This window comes from Scomber japonicus, chromosome 15, assembly GCF_027409825.1.
Source record: "Scomber japonicus isolate fScoJap1 chromosome 15, fScoJap1.pri, whole genome shotgun sequence".
NCBI classification, from domain to species: Eukaryota; Metazoa; Chordata; class Actinopteri; order Scombriformes; family Scombridae; genus Scomber; species Scomber japonicus.
This window is the reverse complement of record NC_070592.1, coordinates 23,218,971-23,241,870: the sequence shown is the minus strand read 5'-3', so window position 1 is coordinate 23,241,870 and position 22,900 is coordinate 23,218,971. Positions and strand designations below refer to the sequence as shown.

At 39.8% G+C, this 22,900-nt stretch overlaps 1 protein-coding gene across 1 annotated transcript; it reads right to left on the bottom strand.

Moving 5' to 3' along the window:
• Window positions 1-249: 249 nt before the first annotated feature.
• On the bottom strand, window positions 250-21,593 carry lpcat1 (lysophosphatidylcholine acyltransferase 1). The gene is made up of 14 exons (XM_053334522.1): window positions 21,507-21,593; window positions 11,645-11,784; window positions 11,069-11,283; window positions 9,751-9,863; window positions 9,447-9,507; window positions 6,426-6,484; window positions 4,396-4,430; window positions 4,102-4,156; window positions 3,863-3,945; window positions 3,603-3,728; window positions 2,530-2,683; window positions 1,092-1,190; window positions 869-1,010; window positions 250-393 (listed from the first exon to the last, which is right to left on the bottom strand). Exons 1-14 carry the CDS (start codon window positions 21,591-21,593, stop codon window positions 260-262), a joined length of 1,503 nt encoding a protein of 500 aa, XP_053190497.1. The 3' UTR covers window positions 250-259.
• Between the last annotated feature and the right edge of the window lie 1,307 nt (window positions 21,594-22,900).

Below are 22,900 nucleotides of genomic sequence, written 5' to 3'. Positions count from 1 at the left end.
AAGGCCAAAACAAAAAGATGATGGAGTGATGGGAGTAAGAGATCCATCTCCATCATCATCTATGCTGCCATGGTTCATCCTTACACTTCCTACAGTGACTACTCTGTTATTCTCCTCACATACAATTTCTCTTGCCTTTTTTCCCCCTCTCTGCACTTGAAAAAGGCACAAAGGTGATAGGCAATCTACAGCATGTGAAGATGTCGTTATGACAGACGGTGAAGATAAATGGAGCAGTGGGATATCTCAAGTCCTTAATTCAGTTGTCTTTGTCGTGCTTCTGGCCGTTGCAGCTCTTAGGTCGGCCAAAGCAGAATTTGCGCGGGTGGGTTTTAAAATTGAGGTAATCCATGACAAAGCGTGGGTGCTGCTCTATGAAATCACAGAGTTCATCTGGAAAAAGGGGTGAAAGATAGAAGCAGGTGTTAAATGGTATTACCGCTGTCTGCAAATGTTAGGCATTTGCATTATTATATTACACTATTATCAATAAGTCATTAGCTTGTTCATGCAATTATCGATCAGTTTAATTACGATGATGATTCTAGATCAATATAGAGATTTACAGCTTCTACATGTTTATATACTCTGTACTTAGTGCAGATAGGAAAGCTGCTGGATTAGGATTGGTTTTAAAGATAAAAAGAAAAGTTTTTCCAGAAAAAGGCAGATGGTACAGGGGAAAAAATCACTTCCAGACTGTATTTATCCTCTTCAGTGAAGCCACAGAGCTAGATGCTGTCAATCATCTCCATCATGGTATAATTTGTACCGTGGATACAGTAATTAATTAGACATTTTTGCACTGACGTTTAAAAATTCTGTAGCATTTATAATGACTGTTGTCACAAACAAACAGTGGGCTTACCATATGTGATCTTCTCCTTGTCAGGATCTTCCAAACTTAAAAACAGCACAGAAAGTTCCACCTCCTCCACTCCCAGCATTATTTCAAAGATGGAGGCGAGCTCCTCTTCCAGGACCTCCCCACTCTCCTCGCTCTCATACATCTGCACAGCAAAATGTATCCTTAGCGCAACATGTTGAAACCTAGTTCAAACCAGATTTGATGGTAAATGTGTTTACTGTACCTTGAAGGCCAGTTTGAGGGTCTCCATTGACTTTGATGGTCGGGAAACAGTCGACAGCGCAATGACAAAGTGCCTGACGTCTATCTGCCCATCTCCATGCTGTGGGGAAAAAAAAATCCTAATTTATAGCTTAAAATCACGTAGTGGATAAAGCACATCATTACATCTTTAAAATTGAGATACCACCTCATGGTTGTATGCCTTCACCAACCAGTCAAGTTGTCATTTGTTTAGCATAATGGAAGTTATCACTTTATTGACATGTGTGATTCCAGTGAATAATTTCCGATGAGAAACATGCTATCATCCTTTGTCCTTCCACAGAAGGACAAAGGACTGATAGAGAACTTCAAGGTGCAACGATGATCACCTAAAGCTCAGTATGAGCAAAGCCAATCAGATTATCAGAATCAGAATCAGAATCAACTTTATTGTTATTATGCAGTAAAACAGCACAATGAGATTTGCTTGTGCAGCCTCTAAAAACAATAGCTATTATATTGGACTATCAAGAGGAATAGGAGGTCCCTTGTCCTGGTTGTCACCCAGGGAGATGAACTGAAGAGGGTGGACTCATATAAGTACCTCCAAATTAACAGTGACCATAATGTGATTTGGGTTGCGGTTCTATGAACTATGACTATCTTATCTCATCTTAACTCATCCGACACTTGCCTTCACCAGCTCATCACCTCTCAAGTACTTCAGCCCTGATTCTTCACCTGTTTTCTGAGCTACAGTGGCGAGCAAACCATTTCAGCAAGGATAAAAGTGTGTGGTAAATGACATTCTCACATTGTAACATAGTAAGTGGATGTTTGTGCCAAATTTGAGATATTGCATTCACAAGAGAATGGGACGGATGTAAGGTCACAGTGACTTTTACCTTTGACCACCAAATTCCAATCAGTTCATCCTTGAAGTGGACATTTGTGCCAAATTTTATGGATTTTTTGAAATATCATGGTCAAGAGACGGACAGACAGGCAACCCAAAAACATATTGCCTTCAGCTCCAGTAAAAATAATTTTGACTTCTCAACTGGCTTGTAACTCCAAAGCATTTAGCAGGCTGCAGATTCTCCACAGTGCTGATCAGTCACTGTCAACTGGTAATATACTGTATACTTACCGATAACTACCAAACTGCTGCTGGAGGTCACTGGTACAATCAGTCTAAATATTTGAGATATTCATAATATCTCCCTGCCCACAGATATGTGGTACTCATATTTTAGAAATGTCTGTGACTCTTCTAGATTTAGATTAACTGTATGCAGGCACCGACAGCATTGACAGTGTTTTTGTAATTACTCCCAATTCCAGAAGGGGGAGACAAAAGTCCCGCCCTGCAGCTTTAATCGTATTTCTTTCTATTTACCTGTATTCATTTAAATATTAAGCAATCAAAACTCATAGATATAACTCTGTTTGTTTACCTGGTCAAAGAGGCTGTGGACTTGTGTGAGTGTGTCTGTAACTGGCAGGTTGAAGAACTGGGCAAAGTCTTCTACACTCAGCATGTCTCCCTGTAGCTTTCTGGCTCTTCTGGCCTGCTCTTCAAGCACCTTTTCTGTCGTCCCTGCTCTCAGCCTATTAACACACAGTAGAATAAAGAAAAAACACCAAGAAATCAGATAATGCAACAATGTATTAGTTTGCACATGCTGTTAAAGGTTTGACACCTTCACTTGGCCTGCACCCCTTTGGATTATATTTGTTTCAGTTTTGCCTTCACTTTTATGTAATAAAACTGTTCAATACATTTTTTAAATCTACAGTAAACCATAACTATATATAAAATTATAAATATTTTCCCACTTATTGGCTTATTTCTGGGAATATCACTGAATAAAAACTCTGCCCCTTTTCTGCATAAAAACTCACATTTAAAAAGGCAGTGCATTAATGATGAAAAGAGCTGGTTCAAGGAAAGCCTCTGTGTACTTCTTCAGATGATGAAATGAGTCGTATGATTCAGTCAGAATCACATGATCTCTCTCATCCCTCATGCTCAGTATATGATCACAAGAATATTATTACTGGTTGCTTATCTATAGAGTAGTAACACTGAGCATTTTATCAAGATTTACTCTCACATAGAACTAATTGGCAAACATGTACTGAGAGATCATTTTATAAGAATAGTACTCAAATACATGTAGGATTACATTTGTCTAACTGATATATTCTCTAATTAAGTAAACAGTCGGAAAAGATGCTTATAGATATCTGACTATTTTCCTATTTTAATTAATCCCCTGACAAGACATAGTAAGTAAGACATAATTAAACAGAACTAATATCTGTGGCAATAAAAAAAAGTACTCTTTGCAGAACATACAATTACAAATATTTCCTCGTCTGACTTCAATTGATTGAATCAGAGGTCCGTATGTTTCTGCCCTGCCGCCACTAGGTGTCAGTGTTACCTCACCATCAATACCCTGTAGTCTTGACTCACCCACTCTCCACCCATCCAACCAGTCTATCCAGTCACCCCTCCACTTACCCTAAGCGGTACACCAGCTGGTTGAACTCCAGTAGGGAGCTGTAATCATAAATGCGCAGTGGGCCCTGTGATAGGCTGATCTCACGGTCATCAAATGATAGATCTGTGAGTGGCACCTCCAGTGCCCTGTCAAGGAAGGAGGGACGCATTAATCAGGACTTTAACATTGCAGCATGTCTGCATGATATGGAAATACAAAACAAGCAAAGGCAGGCTTAATCACATGTTGGTCAATGACACTTATACCAACACGTACTTACTTAGCCATGAGCTTTCTGACATTATTGGCAAACAGAGCAGGGTTTTCCTTCTCCTCTTTTGATGGGTGGTAAATAGGCAAGTACTATGGAGAGAAAGACTGTCAGGACACTATGTACTTAAGGTACTGTGACGAAAAAAGTAAATACTTTCACACAATTGGCCTAAAAAAAACACACACATACACACACACACACACACACACACACACACACACACACACACACACACACATACACACCTCTATCTCCATAGGATTATGAAGTTGGCACAGAGTGAGCCACAGGATTTTGAACCTGGAAAACAGAGGAGTTTTGTCCATACATGAAAATACAAGATCAGAAAGAGTGAAATAATATGATGAATGAGACAAGACTGAACAGATGGTAGTGGAGATAATGGAGGTTCCCCTGCAGCATCATGCATGTTCCTTTTTTTAAAAGGAAAACAGGTCACTGGTGTTTTAACTACATAGTTAGGAGGAGGAAGTACAAGCTGTGTGTGTTTGTGAGTGTATTAAGTGTGTTACACTCACGCTCCGGGACCTTGCCACGTCCATGTAACAGTATCCTGTGGAGAGGAAGAGGAGAAAGGAAATAGCTCATGACAAAGACACACATACACACACACACACACACACACACACACACACACACACAAAGTCACAAAGTCAATTTCCTATAACTTTATTTACCCTCTGGAAGTGTAGTTTGTTATGTTTCTCAGTGGTGTGTGTCGGTGTGTACAGATCTGTGATTCAGATGTTGCAATACTTTTTTAGTCAGCAACTCAAATTACATTTTAATTGTTATTGATATGATTTTACATTGCTCAAGAACTAAAGCATTAACTAGTCATTGTTTACACTGTGTGAAAGAATTCTGTGTCACTGGAATCAACGTGCTACTGCATGTTTATAATAGTGTAAAAGATTAAAACTTTTAGGCCAGTCTGCACTTAAAGCTACATTACAGCAATCACATTATAACATGACTCTTAAAACAAAGTGGAAAAAGTTTCTGCTATATGAAGGGGCACTTCACTAATTTTACATATGAAGTTCAATTTATTCATCATGACGAGTACTACTCATCCTGCGAAAACTGTTGTATAATGTCTTCTGTGACTCTGGAGGAGCTTTGACAAAGTTTTGTCAAAAATTTACCTCAATGGTATGATTAGGGTCATTTCAAGTTTGGGCTTGAAACATCATATTTTCACAGAAATTCCAGAAAACTGGAGAGGTGGGGTTTCAAAGAAGAGGCATGGGGAGTTGGAACACATGGAACAAATTATCAAGTTGCATTGTGGGAAAGGTAGGATCCAGTGGTTTTAGAGCTTGACCTATACTTTGCGCTAAAAGTCAGCATATCACAGCCCCTGCTGCATCAATTTTGACCTTTGCGTCACAAACTTAAGGAAAGTGAATGATAAATGGCAGTAGGTGCAGTAGTCTGTGGATAATGGTCAGCAGGAATAGTAAGTATATACCCTTTACTGTATATTCAAAAGGGCATAAATATGCAAAAACAAAATACTGCTGTAATAGTGCAGGTCTTTTAATTTTCAACTGTCGGGCCACAGGAAGACCGAAACTGCCATCAGCTACCTGTCAGTGCAAGGATCCTCATCTATTTGTTCATGTGTAATAGACAAAAGTAAACACAACACTAAACTGCCTTAAGCCTAAGGGTGACAACATATTATTTGATCTGTACAAAGGAAACCAATCTGCAGCTGTAAACACAGTTCAGGTGTGGTACCAACAGCATCCAGATGAATTGAAGACAGTTCAGATAACATCACATTTACAACAGGCCCACGCAGGACATTTGGGCACTTGCAGATGATGATATTTTCTCTTCATGCTTGATGGTTGCAAGAGTTTAGACATCAGACAAATTGGTTTTGATTTGGCTCAGGAACATCAGTATGTTGTGTAATCGGTTTTAAACAGCATGGCTGGCTGTGGCTAGTCATTTCCATTCCCAACTAAATGAACAGATGGAAACAGACAGAATGGAAACATTTCTTTGCATGTAAAAATAAAGACTTTGGATGGAATTATACAAGTGTAGACAAGTCTACTATGTTAGAGCAGTTTATTCAGGTTTTCTTTGCCTCACTTAACTGCCTTGTACTGCCATGATGTCACCAAAGTGAGCTGAGCCCAGTGACTAAAGTCAGCAATAAGGGAAACAGTGACAAAAGCTTTCTAGGGAAACAGACAAGAAGCACTGGGTACGTAATAAGAAGTGCATAATTCATAAGAGAGTGAAGAGAGGTGCGGAGAGAGAGACATGACACCTGTGTGTGTGTGTGTGTCTGTGTGTGTATAGACGGAGAAAGAGGAGGATGAAATATCATCCTACTAGTACATGAAGTCATTCATCCCAAGAGGAACACATACTAACGTGCAAGAAAGAAACCATTACATCATAGGTGTAGGTGGAGTCAGGCTAATCGTGAACTATATCCAGAGGTTACAGGTATGTGTAGAGCAGATGTGGAAATGATGAAAAGAAAGCAGAACAGCAAGGGTATGACTAGATGCGAGGTGTTTACCAGTTTGTTTGGATAGCGTAGCACCACTGGCTGCACTGGGAGCCCTGGGATGAAAGCACCTGAGAAAGAGGACAATGGAGAACCAAGATTATTATTTCTGATAACCATTTATGTATGTCAATGAAAAATACACAGTGAAATTACTAGTATTTGATTACTACTCACATACATTAACACCAACAATACTACATTGCTTTAGTAACATATGAACAGATTTTGTCTAGTTTAAAACATAGCTCAGACACAGATCAGTTTGAGTCATGTGTACTAGTTTAGATGAGTGACAAGCTCCCAACCTCAGGATAACCTTCAGCACTGGCAGACAGCATCTCTATTGAGACTCTATAATGTCCTCCTGATGACAGGCAAGTTGACAGAAGCTCTATGCAGTATTTATTACTGGACAAAACCCTATTCAGCCTACTGAGTCAGCTTTGAATAACACTGGTACGCTACTTATTATTTAATACTTGAAGACCAGACTTAGGGGGGCATTTTGTGTCCAAAATTAATATTTTTTGGACTGACCACAGTATTTCTTCTCATACTGGTTCTCTTTCTAGTATCAGCCAAAGCTAATATGAGGCTTCAACAGTCTATATTAGATAAATGAAATGTGTATCTACAAAATTAGTGTTTTTGTGAATGAAATGACCTCTAGTGTGTCCCTATCAGATTGTATATTTGACCATATGTCAGCTGTATGTTTGTGTATCTCTACATTTTTCTTATGAGACATGGACGTGTAAAGTGAACATTGATCAAATGTATTCAGTGTCCTCTAGAAATGAAATATGCAGTTATACAATTGCTAACAACACAACAAACCGTATACTTTAAAATTGGGTGGACTACAAAAAAGCTGCTGAAATTTCCATTTAAACTAGCTTAAATGTGTGTACACATATAAGCTGTCCCTTAAGGCAGGGTGTGACCAGTTTCACTACAACTTTAACATGATACACATGACAAAGATGGGGGAGTAAAAATGTTCTTGCACCACAGAACTGAGTCTTATCAAATTACTATGGTCAAGAATAGAGAATATTTTAGAAAATCCCCATTATGCAATATGCATAGCACCACTGGCTGACATTTGATTTTTTAATAAAAACAATATTGGCCAAACATATGCATCTGCATCTGCATATGAGACTATGAAAGAACATGAGAATGAGCACTGCTACAACCTCTGAATAATAATGTGACTGTAATTAGAGGACAGACAGGAGGAGAAGGGTGGAGGTGAAAGTGATGACTGTATTAAAAAAAGGAAAATAAAAAAAGGACTGGAGGTATCTGCAGAGCACGGTCATGGCACAGGTGGCACAAGCAAGCCTAAAAAATAAATAAAGAAATAAATAAACACGCATCCATATACACTGTTGCTTTGTTGTGCTGGAAACCAGTGAAGAGACATAACAAGAGGAGACACATCCAGATAGGACTGGACACACAGCAGACAGATCGAGCTGGACAAACACAACAGACACACACATACACACAAAGCAGGACAAAGTGTGACCAATAGGGCTTAGTGAGAATGACAGAATTACAGACTGGAAGAAAGGGGATTAGACAGAGCAGGCAGGGGGGACAATGGCTGACAGCATAACTTGGTTAATGCAGCACACACACATACACATCCACACACAGAAACATACACACATGGAGTTGACTGCCGGACAACAAAAAAGCAGGAAAACAAGCAAAAGCCAGAGAGATGGGTGCAATGGTTTTGTGTCCCATTGAGATGTCCTCAAGCAACACACTGAGCCCCCGAAACCTGCTGGGCCAGCATCAGATTAATGTGCTCCGACACCAACACCTGGACGCACCCACAGAGCTACACAGCCAACGCCACGCTTGAATAATTACGTACAAGTACAGACCCACTAGCTGCAAAACTGCACAAAGTGATAACACATAACTTAACACACCCAAGGCTGGAATTCACCTAAACCCCCCACAACTGAATACTGTTCTGAGTGAGGTTTGCACAATTATTTTATTAGCTACATTAGCGGACAGCAACTCTCATTTAGGCAAGGGGATAATTTCTAAGATTTAACAATAAGTAACTACTGAACAAAGGATGTTGGTTTTGTTACTTAAAAATAACACTATGACCTTCTATAATGTAGTATTAAAAGGCAGCAATATAATGTGCATGTACAACTAAAAACAACATGAAAACAACTCTCTTGGGGTCATGTGAAGGTTGAATAAGCTAAAAGTACAACCATGCTATTGGCTCCGTGAGGCTATACTTAGCATTTAGCTGAAAGCAGCTAAAGTGGCTAACAACATGTCAACATACTCAGTGACATTGCTTGGGTGCTGATGTTTAGAAGTTGTAATATTTACCCTATTCAACTGAGATGTTGAGCAGGGGGATGAATAATTGGCAGGTCAAACGTTAGCATGCTAACGTTTGACCTGCTAATGGTGCCAGAGGAAATGTCAGGGGCTCAACAAAGTCAGTAGGATTTGTCCTTTGTGGAGCGTGAATTACATTGTGATCCGTCCAATTGTTGCCAGTCAGGATCAAAGTGGCCAACGTAGCCATTCATAGAGCCTTGCCGCTAGCGTGGCTAAAAATAAACATTTGAAGTTGAATTGTAATGTTTGGGTCCATAGAAAGAAGCAGACGAAAACAAGCCTATGGAAAAAGAAGCACCACAAATGTCATGATATGTCCACTATAGCTCTGCTGAAAGAATTTGATTGAATTTTCTATCTAAAACAAGTGATAATGCTAGATGAGAAGTGTTGGAATCACTGAAATATGTTTTTGTACCATTTTATGATAAGTGAGGTCAAATAAAATCTTGTTGACATACAAGGACTACACACACACACACACACACACACACACACACACACACACACACACACACACACACACACACACACACACACACACACACACACACACACACACACACACACACACGGGCAGGGCAACCCTCCACTTGGTTTCCTGATCAACCTGAAGCAGGAAGGATATTGAACACATACCAGCCTTGAATAAGATGAGACCCGACCTGTTGGTGCACGTCCCCTCTGGGAATATCATGATCTGGAATAAACAAATAAACAATAAGTCACAAAACACACAAACAAATGTACCTGTATCTTATGACCCATTGTTTCTAAGAGGCCTGGATCCACATGAACTTAGCATGACTCACTGTGTTTATACTATCACCTTTCAATTCTCCTGCAGTGTCAGCTAGATTAGATCAGATCAGATCAGTGTGTGTGTGTGTGTGTGTGTGTGTGTCTACCTATATGCTTTTATGTGCATTTTCATGTATGTTACCTGAGGCCACTCCCCTCCAGACCGGGCTCTCCTCTTGATTTCCTCCACAGTTTTCCTTCTGGAGTCCTGGTCCGAGCGAAACACAAAAACTGGCCTGATGTAGCTGATCAGAGCTGGGAGAAGGAGGAGGAGGATGATGATGAAAAGGCAGATTTTGGGTGAATGCCAGAAAAAGAGAGATAAAACAGACAAAAACTTAGTTAGTGAATCTTCAGAATGTATCAGCTTGAAGAAATAAAGTAGCAGCATTTGTCAAGTGTACACTGGATTTACAGAAGGTTCATTTGAGAATCATGTTAGGATAATTAAGAACTTGCAGATATATTTTCAGATCTTAAGAGTCATTGATGCAACCAGTTCTCAAACTAGGCAGGACACTGTAGAGGCTCTGAAGTTATGTCCTAATACTTCCAAAGGCTGATGTTTCCTGCTGCAGGAAGACACTGTTTATCATAGTTAAGAGTAAACAAAGTCATCTTACGTCAAAAAGAGCTTAAAAATTGCTTGCAGAGAAAATGAAGGCTAGGGTTAGGGTAAGGGTTACCTCTATTTTTGTATAATGGATTTTACCATATTCATTTACCATATCACTCATTTGCTTCTATTTAAATTAGATCAAGATTAAAAGATTTATTTGTAACATTCTCATATTGTTAATATGTGCAGTGAAATGGGGAGGGGGGAGGTGTTCTCTACAGGATGTGCTAAAAATATTAACATGCAATAATAATTAGATAAAACAAATATGAAAGATAACATTTCAGAGAAAACATAAATATATGTAATACGAAATGTTAAAGTATATAACTTCAGCATACAAAACATGTCAAATATACATATTTTGCATTCATAGTCTGTAAAAAAAAATTGTAGTGGTGTTTTTCGTCAGTGCATGCCTCTCTGTAGAGCTCGACACTCTGACTGTGTGACAGTAATGGATTGCTTTATTATCTGTGGTTACATTTTTTGAATGCCTGTATGTGAAACCTATCTGCTAAACAAGTCCATCAATTGTCACAGACTAAAGCACGTAGGGCACCTTCTCTACAATACAGATCATATAGTAGTGATAGTCCTATATGTGACTGTATGTAACTATACATACTCATCAGGAACACAAAACAGTGTTGTCCAACAGTCTATAGACGGCAGATAATGTTGTTAGTTAGGGTGTTGAGTTACTGTTTTTGGGTTTTTTTTAAATCCACTATTCAACTGATTTATTCTACAAACTCAGAGAGAATGCCATTAAAAGCACCTTATATCTACTGTAGTTGCAGTAGATGTGATGGAAATGTGTCTTATGTGTATTACTCACTGCCCCACACGGGAATGCTCCTGCTCTCCAGTTTGGTGACAATGGAGCACATGGTCATGGTAACTGGGATGGCATCAAAATATGAGGAGTGTGGTGCCACGGTGAGGATGGGAGCTTCGGAGGGTGCTACCCTTTCCCCTTTCACCTTGATCCAATGGAAACCTCCGCAAAACCACATGGCTCGCATGATCACCCGGAGACTCAGGTCTAAGAACCTGATGGAGGACATGTGGATAATCAATAGAAAGTTTCAAACAATGGTCTCCTTCAACCTCTAATCTCACACCCTTCACAAATGTTTATTCTTCAACATCCTCTCTTTGTTTGCATTTACCTGTGTAATTAAAATGGAGGGTTTGTATAGTTTAGGCTTTATAACTACACAGTACTCCCATCATTCCAATCACATGTGGAGCCAGTTGTTTTGATGTGATCCTCATCACTTCAATTAGATTCACATCAGCTGCATTCAATACTGAATACATAGAAGATATAACCCCTGTGGTTGATCCCATGTGTTTTGGTAGCACATAAACCATTTAATACTTCCTTACACACACACACACACATACACACCTCCTCCACAATGACTGTGGCTCAACGACAAACTCAGAACGTCCCAGCGAGGCTGTGAAAGCAAAGGGCCAAGCCAGCAGCATGAGGAAGGACACCAGCAGCAGGCGCACTGGAAACACTGTAATTGACATCAGTCCTATCTGGAGAGAGAGGCAGAGAAAGTGTATGTGAGCAAGATAAAGAGAGAGCTAGAGATATTCACATCACAATTTTACTACTGTGCTGTTTCCCCATCATTGTTCATGGTATGTCTTCAACATACTGTACATTCCTTAATGGCAGGGAAACACTCACTCATGCTCTAGGGTGACAGCAAGAGGAGACCACATTCCATTTGTGCACTCAGGAAGAAACAAACATCCACCAAACAGTCAACATATCTTCTGTTCATTATCTAATGACACATTCCTGGTATGGAAACCCTGGAGCTGGGAATCCTACGTGTTCTATACACACACACAGGTTCATATCATATAACTTGCTGTTTATTGTTAGAAAACACTAGGAAATATAGATTTGAATGTGTTTTGGATCTAAAAATTCATATAAGAAAATCCAGTATTCACTTCAGTATGAGTTGAGGTGGTATGAGGTGGTTTTATACCAATAAGTACACTTCTTTGCACTGAATACAGTACCAACAGATCTTTAAAAACATTTTTAATTACATGCAGTGAATCATCTACTTCATGACAAGTTTTTTCCATAAAATACTGATGTTATTTTTAATGATTCCAGACTTTCCTTCAACCTCCACATAAATGCTGGGATAAAAAACTGCAAACTAAGGTCTGAGCATTCTTTATGAGTCTAAACATGGTTTGTCTCCTGAGGAAAAAAATGTCTGTCACTGAGTTGTTGCAACCTATTTTGGATTATGTTTGTGTAGATTTATTTGAATTCTAAAAAGGGTCCATCATATCCAAAAGTATGAAGCTCTTAATTTACTGTCTTTAAATGCTGGTAGAAACATTCTTTTGTTCACTTTCATTTTTACATGCATTCATTTTAATTATCCGGCTTATGTGATGCAGTTTTTAAAGCACAAGTAAAAATCTTTTTTATTTCATTTAAGTCGTCCAATACAAATTCAGGGGGAAAATGCATAGACGTTTCAGCTACGTGCAGTGTGTGAGCATTGATTGATTTGGGTGTGGGTAGTAATTGTGTTATTGTTTCTGTTTACTATTTGTCATGTTGTCTTTTTTTCTATATAGGTTGTTTGAAGGCACTTCACTTCTTGAAAACACAATTATGTATTTCAAGAGGGGTTGTGAGGGGGATTTACTGACCGTTTTCTATTATCAGAAAAGCGCTTTTGCTTTTTGCATAACACCAGTGAGAACTGACTATGTAAATAGTTGGGTCGGAAATAAGATAAGGCAACTCTGTAAACAGAGTGTGGGGCTAAATACAACCTCTACAAGTCCTCAACTCAAGTTTATTGAAGGAGAGCCACAGCGGAGTTGAGAAGTCAGCTGACCAACCTGTCATGCCTTTTCTCTTACTGTGTAATGAGAAAGATGTGGTATGTTCGTGCACTAGCAGGGTCACAAAGTCACGGCCTACGCTGTAAATTCAGACGGAGCGACATTTTAAGCCCCTTCCTCCCCCTTGTCCGACCTCAGTTCGATCTCTTCATCTCTTGCCCTCGTTCCTCTTGCTCATCAACATCCCGGGGCCTGCCCTACAGTAATCTTCAATCCCGTCCCGGAGGAATTTCTCTCCTCAACTATCCATCCGTCCATCAATCTCTCACTTCCATGTCTATTTGCCCAGCTGCAACTTCATTTATCATAGCAGCTCCTCCCATTCCCCTTCCTTCCTATAGCATCTTTCCTCTCTTCCTCAGTGCCTCTTTCTCTCTCTGTTCATGGAGGAGCTCAGGTGCACACTGCAGGGCTGTATTAATAAATAAACAGTAATGGGGGTGATTTATAATGCTCTAACGCCTCTTTCCTGCCTCCCCGCCCCCCACGCGTCTGACGCACAGTGCACTCATCATCAGAGCTTAACGAATCCATCTGGGAGGATCCACTGACATTTTCTCAGGAGGTGGCATGAGAATGAGTTAGGGCACGATGGAGGGGAGCAATTTCTAGCACTTTATGAGTATACTAGTCCACCCGCCACTAACAACTCGCAATCTGCTGTGGAAGAAATACGCCTCTGCAGTGCTGAGCTCATTTGTCAAAGAGATGGATATTTTTGTCAAGTACCACAAAACCTAAATCTATTATAAAAGTGATTTTTTTTATTCTCTGAGCGTGGTAAATATTTGTAACGCATACAAATATGACAGTAAACCCTCTATCAAAAGCTTCCTCTAATGTGTAAGATTGGGGAAAACACAGAGTTTGTTAAAGAGGAACTCAGCTGATTTTACACATGAATATCAGTTTAGTTGCCATGGAGAAGAGTTACTCAGCCTGTCACGACAGTTTTAGATTGTTTTCTGAGGATCTGAAGGGAACTTTACAACGTCTGAGAAATGTATTTTAAATAGGACTTGAGACTTTTTTTAACAGGAAGCTTGAGTTACAGCCTGGTGTTTAAAGATATCAGGTTTTATGACGCAGGTATGGTCTAAAAGACAGTATTGAATTGCATTCTGGGAATTGTAGGGTCCAGTGTTTGTGGATCTTTATTCATTACGGGCATTTTTTTCTCTTTCAATTACAGCTGTTTTAATTTACAAATATAACCCTAACCCTAACCCTAACCCTAACCAATCACATAAAGCAATTCACAATAATACATACAACATATATTAAAAAGTATTGGATCATTTTACAAATCACATTCATATTTTATGTTATATTTTATTCATTTAGTCATAGATCATGATTTTCTTACCTTATTTATTTATTTATTTTATATTGAATGCTATGGTTCTCTATAATGTCCAAAAAGATGCCCGAGATCTCTTTATAACACTTGTGATTTACACAATGTGATTTATAGTAATTAAGTTTAATTAAGTGTACGTGCAATATTATACAGAAGTGAAATTGGATCAGGTATAAAGGCAGAGAGCAAAAGTGAGGTAGTAGAAAATGTCTTTGAGAGAGGGAAAAACACCCAAGGGTAAAATTCAGAGGCTCGTTAGGCCGTTCTGTTGGACCTAAAATATTCAGAAGACTGTGAGGCAATGATGGACTCATTGTCTCTTTGAAACACTCACATCTGTTTGTACATATGGCAGTGGTAAAGCTGTCAGAGGCCATTAAGGCATAAGTCACTCAGCCCAGTCCTACAGCCTCTGACACTCTGCTTTCTAAAACACACACATGCACGCTGTATATGTCAGTCAGCTGCACTGTAATGCAAACACTGACATGCAAGTGCTAACAGACAACAGCAAACACTGTCACCTGTAAATGTACACACGGTCACATATTAAGGCGACCATCTCATCAAGCAGGAAAGGACATCCACCTCAGTAAAAACATGCTATATTTATTATTTTATTGCTATATATTTACTAGGCAGTAATAGTTTAGTTGCATTATGGGAAATGTAGGATCCAGTGTTCCTCTGTTGTTGGAGTTTGACCCACACTAGAAACTGAAAGCTAGGATATCTTGACCTCAGCTGCACCAATTTCAACAATAGTTTTTAAAATATGTCTTTTTCAAGTCCCTGAACTTGCGAGAGACTTGTTTCCATGGGGACCAGTACACCAGTATTTTTATATTCATATCCAGGCTGAAAAAGGCCACTGTAAACTGTGTGAATCCTACAATATGCTGCTCTGATCATGTTCTGTGATTCATCTATATAAAAACAATGAAATAAATATTCTCAGGCCTACACTGACATACTATTACCTACTTTTCCATAGGCTCACCGCATGGCACCCAACTCCCTTGTGCAATGAGGCCCAGTACATTTTTAACTGCTCTTCTACCCTGCAGTGAGGGCTAATTGCACCAAGCTAATTGTTTTCAATGAGCGGAGGGAAGTGCCCTCTGATTACCACCTGGGGACCCAGGAAGCACTCGACCTCTCCCACTGTTTGTCATGTTGTTGGGCTGTGTGTGTTAAAAGGTGTTAGAATCTGTCACACACACACAAAAACATCCATATCCAAGATACCGTGTATAGATATCCAAAATATCCAATTTACCATTTCCCCAGAATTATTTCAGGTATTTGGTGAGATGTGAGAAATGTCCTAATCCCGTCTATTGCAGTTCTATCAAATGTCACAGGTATTTTGTCTGTGAGCTTTGGCAGCCATGTCTGTATGGTGTTCACTGTTCAACAATGTGTGACTCAGCTGGAATGAGCACTACTGTCTGTTTCACTTGCTGACCTAGTTGGTCCACTACTGCTGATCACATTTGCTGGAAGTTAGAGGAAAAAAAAAATTCCGGGAAGAACAAGTGCCAGGGGGAGGAATGTGCTTATGCATCATGCAGCGCTGGACTTCTCTATGTATCAAACACACACATTCTCACCCAGTCAGACATACACAGCATACAGCCATAATATAGCTTTTAAAGCCCACAGCAGGCGGCGAGTCATATTTTTGTTCTTTCAGAGCTCGTGTTTGTTTACAGGAGACTCCGTAGGTTCACACACGTGTCCAAAGTGGAAAAACACACCTCGCTGCGACATTAGAAGCAGGCTGTGGGGAGGTGTGGGGAGGTGTGAAGCAGACACAGAGACACACATGGTGCAGCTTAGATTTAACGGACAAACACACAACTGTTTACAATCTACTGCACACTCCAATGGAAAAACTGACAAAGATATTCACTAATAATACATTCCTCCAGCAACAGCACTGGGAGAAAAAAAAGTTAGTTATAGTATTAAGTGAAACCAATTGAGGTTGTTTGTTGACTTTCCCAAAGCCAGGCTTGAAAGCATGCAAAATCTAAAGGAGAAAAGCGGCCCGGGTTTACCACTTGTCTCAGTGGAACATTGTTGTTCGGAACTGACTGCGCCAACATAAAGGCCAATTTCCTGAGCCTTGTGCTTTGTATGTTTTGCTGTGAATGAAAGCAGGCACCTCCGGGCCCTGGGGACATGGGAAAAAGGCACAACAGATCAACCTGATGGGGTAGAGTAGAGGGAGTGTACTTCCTACTCTTGTCGGATTGTATGGCTGCAAATTGAAAAAAATGAAATGTGAGTTTCTATACAAAAATACATCTTTGTTCCTTGTTTCCAGTACGCTTTTACTTGTTTCAAGAGTCTACAGTCATACTAAATCTACAGTCTGAGAGGTTGTATTTAGGCTCTGTGCTAAACCTAATGTAGAAATGGCAACATGCTCTCTATGACCATGCTAACATGATGATATTTGGAATTTAACATTTGATCATTAGCACTTAAGACAAAGTACAGCTGAGGCTTTTTCAGCATGTAAATCAAATAAATCAAAGTAGGGTGAATTAGGGTAATATGGGAAATCGACTAATGGGGTTCAACTAAGCTCCAGTGCATTTATCTATTCATCTATTCAATTATTTTAAAGCTAACTAGTATATGCGTACTGTGTAAGTTATATTGTTTAAAATTACACATGAACATCCAGGGTACTAGTTTTTAATCTATGGCTACGCACATTTCAGAAAGTTTTTGGTAGATAAGGTTGCTTAGTATAAATCAAAGTATTTCTAGGCCTAAAAACTAGTGTCCCAGGTTACAAAATCAAACAATTTGGCAGGAGGAATATTTATATAAGTGCCACGTTTCATTTGAGTACAATATTCCAAAAGTGTCTTCTGGTTTAACAAGCAAACATATCAGGGATATCATAATGATATAAGGTGTTGATATAATGAATTGGATTCATATGTAAAAAAGTCCGAACTGCAAAAAGTGTCCCACATTATCCTAATCTACCCTACCGATGATAAATAAATAAAACCCTTTTTACACCTAACATTTAAATGTGTCTCAATTGATCCAAATACAAGTGGACAGTGCTAAATACAAGTGTTAACAACCACCAAGACCCATTGTGATCAAACCACTTGGGTCCTGAAGCGTCTCCAGCAAGGACCTAACAGGTAAGAAGTGAGTGACAATGCTTGAAAGATTGGTGATTAGCACAGATGAACGTGGTTGGAATAATCTGAACAGTTGGAATAGCCCGTACATGTATATTAGTTCTTGAAACATTTTTCATAGCACTTAAGCCCACACTAACAACAAATCTGGTGCTTGTCTGACTGACATAATAACTGTGCGTAGGGCCCTTTGACCTTTTTGTGGAAATGATGTAGGCAGCAACGGAATCTGGATATAAGCTGTCAGCTCAAGACACATAACAGAGACAGGTGTGAACAGCGATGTGTCTTGGCTGTCCACTTGTGAGCGGATCACCAGAGACGCATGTTAATACCAGGTGTAAACAGGGCCTTTGATATATCTCATAGCAGAAGTAAGAATCTGATGTTCTGGTGGTGTTAGATGAGATGTTAGTGGACCACCAAAGTCAGTAAGATTCATTCTCAAGGCACCATCACCATGGATATCTGCACCAAATTCCATGGCAGTCCATCTCATAGTTGTTGAGATACAGTATGGACAGACCAACCAACATTTCAACCATCTAAACGAGATTGCCATCCATAGACTGATGCACCTGTAAGGGGATGATTTCCACTGGGGAAAAAAGCACATTTAGCCCTCAGTACTACATTTCTTTTTTCTTTTAGTATAACACTAGAAATCACTCCTTCAGTTGAGACTACAGACTACATTAGCAGTGTGTCTCCAGGAGAGTCATGCCATCAGGAAGCCCCACCAATCACCTAGCATGGGAGTCCATTGATCCATTGGTTGATTGATAAGGAGGGATCTCAGCCTGACCGCCGTCCTCCAGTAGGGAGCTTCCATCAATTTCAAACGGTTGATTTAGGCTGTAGATAAAGCTGTCCAACTGAAGCAGAACCATTTAAGAGTATCATGCTACTACTTCCATGTTCATGTTTGGCCAAGCGGACACAAACTGCTGTAATGAGTATGTAATTCATTTGGTGTCTATTTTTAATGTCCTGCCACAGTATTTAAGTGTCAGTCATCCAACCTAATAGACCCTAATTGTACAGACCTGTACCCTAACTTTATTCTAACCTTAACCATTAGTCCCCATTAGTCCCCTAAACTTTTTGCTACCCCTTCCCTCAAAGTGATCCATTGTAATGTGGACTATTTGGAGTATACAAGGGCCTCAGTTAGCCATCCCACAGGGTGAACACCCAAGTGTAAACACTGTACAGTATGTGTGCTTACAGTCACTTGAATGAGTCAAACGAAACAACTAGAAACAGAGAAGTGTCGACTGATGGAGGGACAATGTGGGAGGAAGCTAAGTGCACAATACCCTCATCAACATGTCGGTCTGACAGGTAAATGGTGCAATGAGGTAGAAAAGAAAAAAAGAATGCTGTTTGGAATGTTTAGTGCAAATTCTTACCATTTTCAGCAGGTGCATCACCGAAAATCTAATGCAAATGTCTTACATGCAAATTTAGACAATCAACATTCAACTGTGGACTGGTAAATCCTTCCAGGTAAATGCGGGGTAATGTCTTGCCCTATAATGACACCGCAAGTTTCAGGTTGCACTCATAATAGAGCGTATGAAGAGGTGTGGCAGTTACATGAACTGAATGACCAAAAAATATGAAAGAAATGGATACCATTTGTTAACATTCTTTACCAATATGAACTCATTCTACAGCTGCACAGACATCTTTAGACATTCCCAACTGGTGGCGTAACAATTATCATTGATCTGTGTGTTAATTCATGATAATGACAAAGTTCTAGAACCATTATCCTATGTATTATCAGGCAGATTGACGATAATGAGCCATGTAATGAAACTGCTTCCTCATTTTGTGACACTTATGAAGTAGGGAACACAGACCCTCTGCCAAGCTAAGAATGAGGTATATCTTAAAAGAAATACACACACAGCATTAATTGTAGGGAGCTATAATGCTGTAAGATATATAAAATGACTTTGCATGAATTTAAGCTTTCCTGGAAAACTGTTTTTTCTCTTTAAGTTGTGTTTGACGTGAAGAAATTGAATCCTGTAATTAAATGGACAAGACTGCTCACATTGAAAACACTGATGAAACTCTAGACACAGGACTAGCAGACTGCTGCACTCCTTCTGCTATTTTGTGATAAAATGTTTACATATTATCTCTCTTGTGAATAAACTGACTCATTAATCACAGCATCATAAAAATGAGTCAGCCCCTAGAAGGATAGACTAAACTTTAAGAGTAGTTATACAACAAATCAGTGAAGATATTTAACATTCTTTATATTATATTGCTTATGCCATACCAGTCATCATTTAGCTTGGAAAATAAGGGAGATTTTCTGGGACCCCACCTGACTATAATTTTTACATTACCAAAAAGGGTTTCCTCTCTCGGTTCCAGAGATCTAATCACCAGATGCCTTTACTCTTCCTGCCCTGCTGTAATTGAAGTGACGGTTAATGTGTCCTTTGTGGCTTCTTCCTTGCTTTGCTGGCAAGCTGGTTAACATCACTTTCCCTCACCATGACCAAAACTCAAGCCCACTCTGCACACCTTGCAAAACGCATGGTTGTATCCTAACATGTCAGGAATGGGAACATAGTCTCCCAAGTATCTAAATGTTTACTCAGCATTTTTGTGGGTTTTTTTGCTGGCATCTCAGCTGTTTCATTAATGTGCAGTTACTGAGGTCAACGACCTTTTAACAGCTTAAGAAAACATCATATCAATAGAGTCGTTGTGCAGTGTTAGTGCCTGTTTTTAAGATCTGTGAGTCCTTTTTACAGCAGGTTTCAATCTTGTGCTTTGATTTTTGTTAGTGGGGTTGTTTGTTGATTTGGAATTGAATTTATACATTTTGCAGACACATGAAGTGCCTTGAAAAACAATTACCATAGCAGTAATTAATCTAGATAGAGGTGTAAGTTCCTTAACAGTTTCCCTGCTTTGTATGTGTTCATGTCTCTCCATCATCTGACATCTGAGCTGCCTCTATAAACTTCTTCTTTCAATCTTGAATCAGCTGGATCCTCTTTACTTTCTTCTTGTTTTTCTTTCAACATCATTACATCCTACAATTCTTCCTCATTTCTTTCTTCCTAATGTCTCTCCTTATTCCTTCACTCACTCTGGAAATGTGAAACGCCTTCTGAGAGGACACAAAGCAGAACTTATGGTGTTAATGACAACTGTGGACAACACAATGAGAGGTAATATTAGGCAGCAACACTGGATAAACTAGACAGATACACAACACTAATGTACATTTTAAAAAGCTCACTTTAGAGTTTTGATACTACTTATTTTGTATAATTGTTTGATGTCGTACATGTCCGTCAATGTCACATATGATCATCTGAACTGTGATTCATTGGTCACATGAAAACCGTGTCTGCCTGTTAGCGTCAGCACGTTTCGTTTGTTTTGAAGAGCCGCATAGCACGGGTGGGCGGTGGTTTGTTGGTCGCTTCGTGTTAACAGTAGCTCACAATTATCTCCGTGTCTCATGCGACGACACAGTGTTCAGACGGACACTAAAACGAGCGCACCTCGAAGCTCCAACACTGTGGTATAAATACCAAGCTAACAGCTGGAAAGTGATGGACAGTCGTAAAATGTTATTTCAGAATTTTAAAAAGGTGAGAAAATTGTGTTTTACTCTACTACAGCCCTGGAAAAAATTAAATAGGGAAATTCACGGGGATATATTAAAGGGAACACGGCGGGAGATGGTGTGAAAAAACGGTAGAAATCCAGGGAAAATGGTAGAATTAGTATGTCTGCAGTCTGTATTCAAGAGTACATAAATATTTCATAATTTGTTGTCTTTATGCTCTTACCTTTATTTTTTCTGTCATGGTGAATTTTAGCTCGTGGGCGAAGGGGTTTCTACCCACTCTGGAGGGGCGACTGTCTGACGACTTCATTGCCGACGACCTGACACCAGAAAACTGAAGAAAAGTCGTGTCCGAAATGTTCCGAAACGTTCGTTGAGTTCGTCGTGTGTAGGGACAGTGTGTCCTCCGCTCTCAGTCTGCCTTCCTCTCACAAGAGGAGAGACTGGTGTGTGATGCTGGGCGGGGAGGATACTAGTCCATTTACAACCAGCTGGCCGCATCCAGAGTAGTGCAGAGGAGGAGTTGCGACAGCCGATCAGGTGACTGGTGTAGCTTCAAACTGTTGCAAAATTGTTAAGTCAGATTGTTTTCCATGGTGAACATCAGTATTTACCCACAATAAACGACTTGTAATGACTTGTACAGCCTTGTGAATTAATTATATTGTTGTGTATCAACAATTAATGTTTATCTGTAGTATTAAACTACTAACGATGATAGAAACAGGTGAGTGAAACATTTCTGGTATCTGAAACTGATTTTCAGATGTAGATATTAATATTGATCCATTGCTGATTGGTTTGTCAAGTGACTACTATCCCTCTAACTGTGTGTCACCTTTACTAGACGCCCGGGCCTCAGCCTCCTGGATCCCATCTCTTCCTCCTCTTGTTGGTCATCTGAGGGGACTGGCAGATGATGGTTGATCCTGTTCTCCTCAATACAAGAGACCTCTTTGCGTCAGGGTGCTCAGTCTCATTGTTGAAAGAGCAAAAAGGCACACATACATGCTCCATGCAACCTTCACCCACTTGGATACCAGGAGGGGAAAATTTTAGAATGCTGTTCATTGATTACAGTTCAACACAATAATCCCATCCTGACTGGTCACTAAATTGGAAACTAGGACTAAACTCCTTCCTGTGCAGGGGGCCACGACTACAGGTGGAACGAGTGGGCAATCCTCCCTCACCCTCAACACCAGAGCCTCCCTATAGGGGCCACATCAGACTATAACATCATAATAAAGTTTACTGACAACACAGCCATGGTGGACCTGATTTCCAACAATGATGAGAAGGCCTATATTATTATGGACATTAACCACCCTGAGAACTGCTGCCAGGAGAATAACTACATGCTGAACATCAGTAAAACTAAAGAACTGATAGTGGACTTTGGTAAGTAGCAGAGGAACTACCACCCACTCAGGATAAATGGGGATCAGGTTGAGAGGGTGGACAGCTTTAAATATCTCTGAGTCATCAGCACCTTGATAAAGAAAGCCAGTCAGCGTCTCCATCACTTCAAAGTAGTAAGTCCCCCCTCAGAGTGTACAGGAACTTTTACACATGCCCAATCAAGAGCATCCTGTGTGGTAGCGTCAACACCTGGAT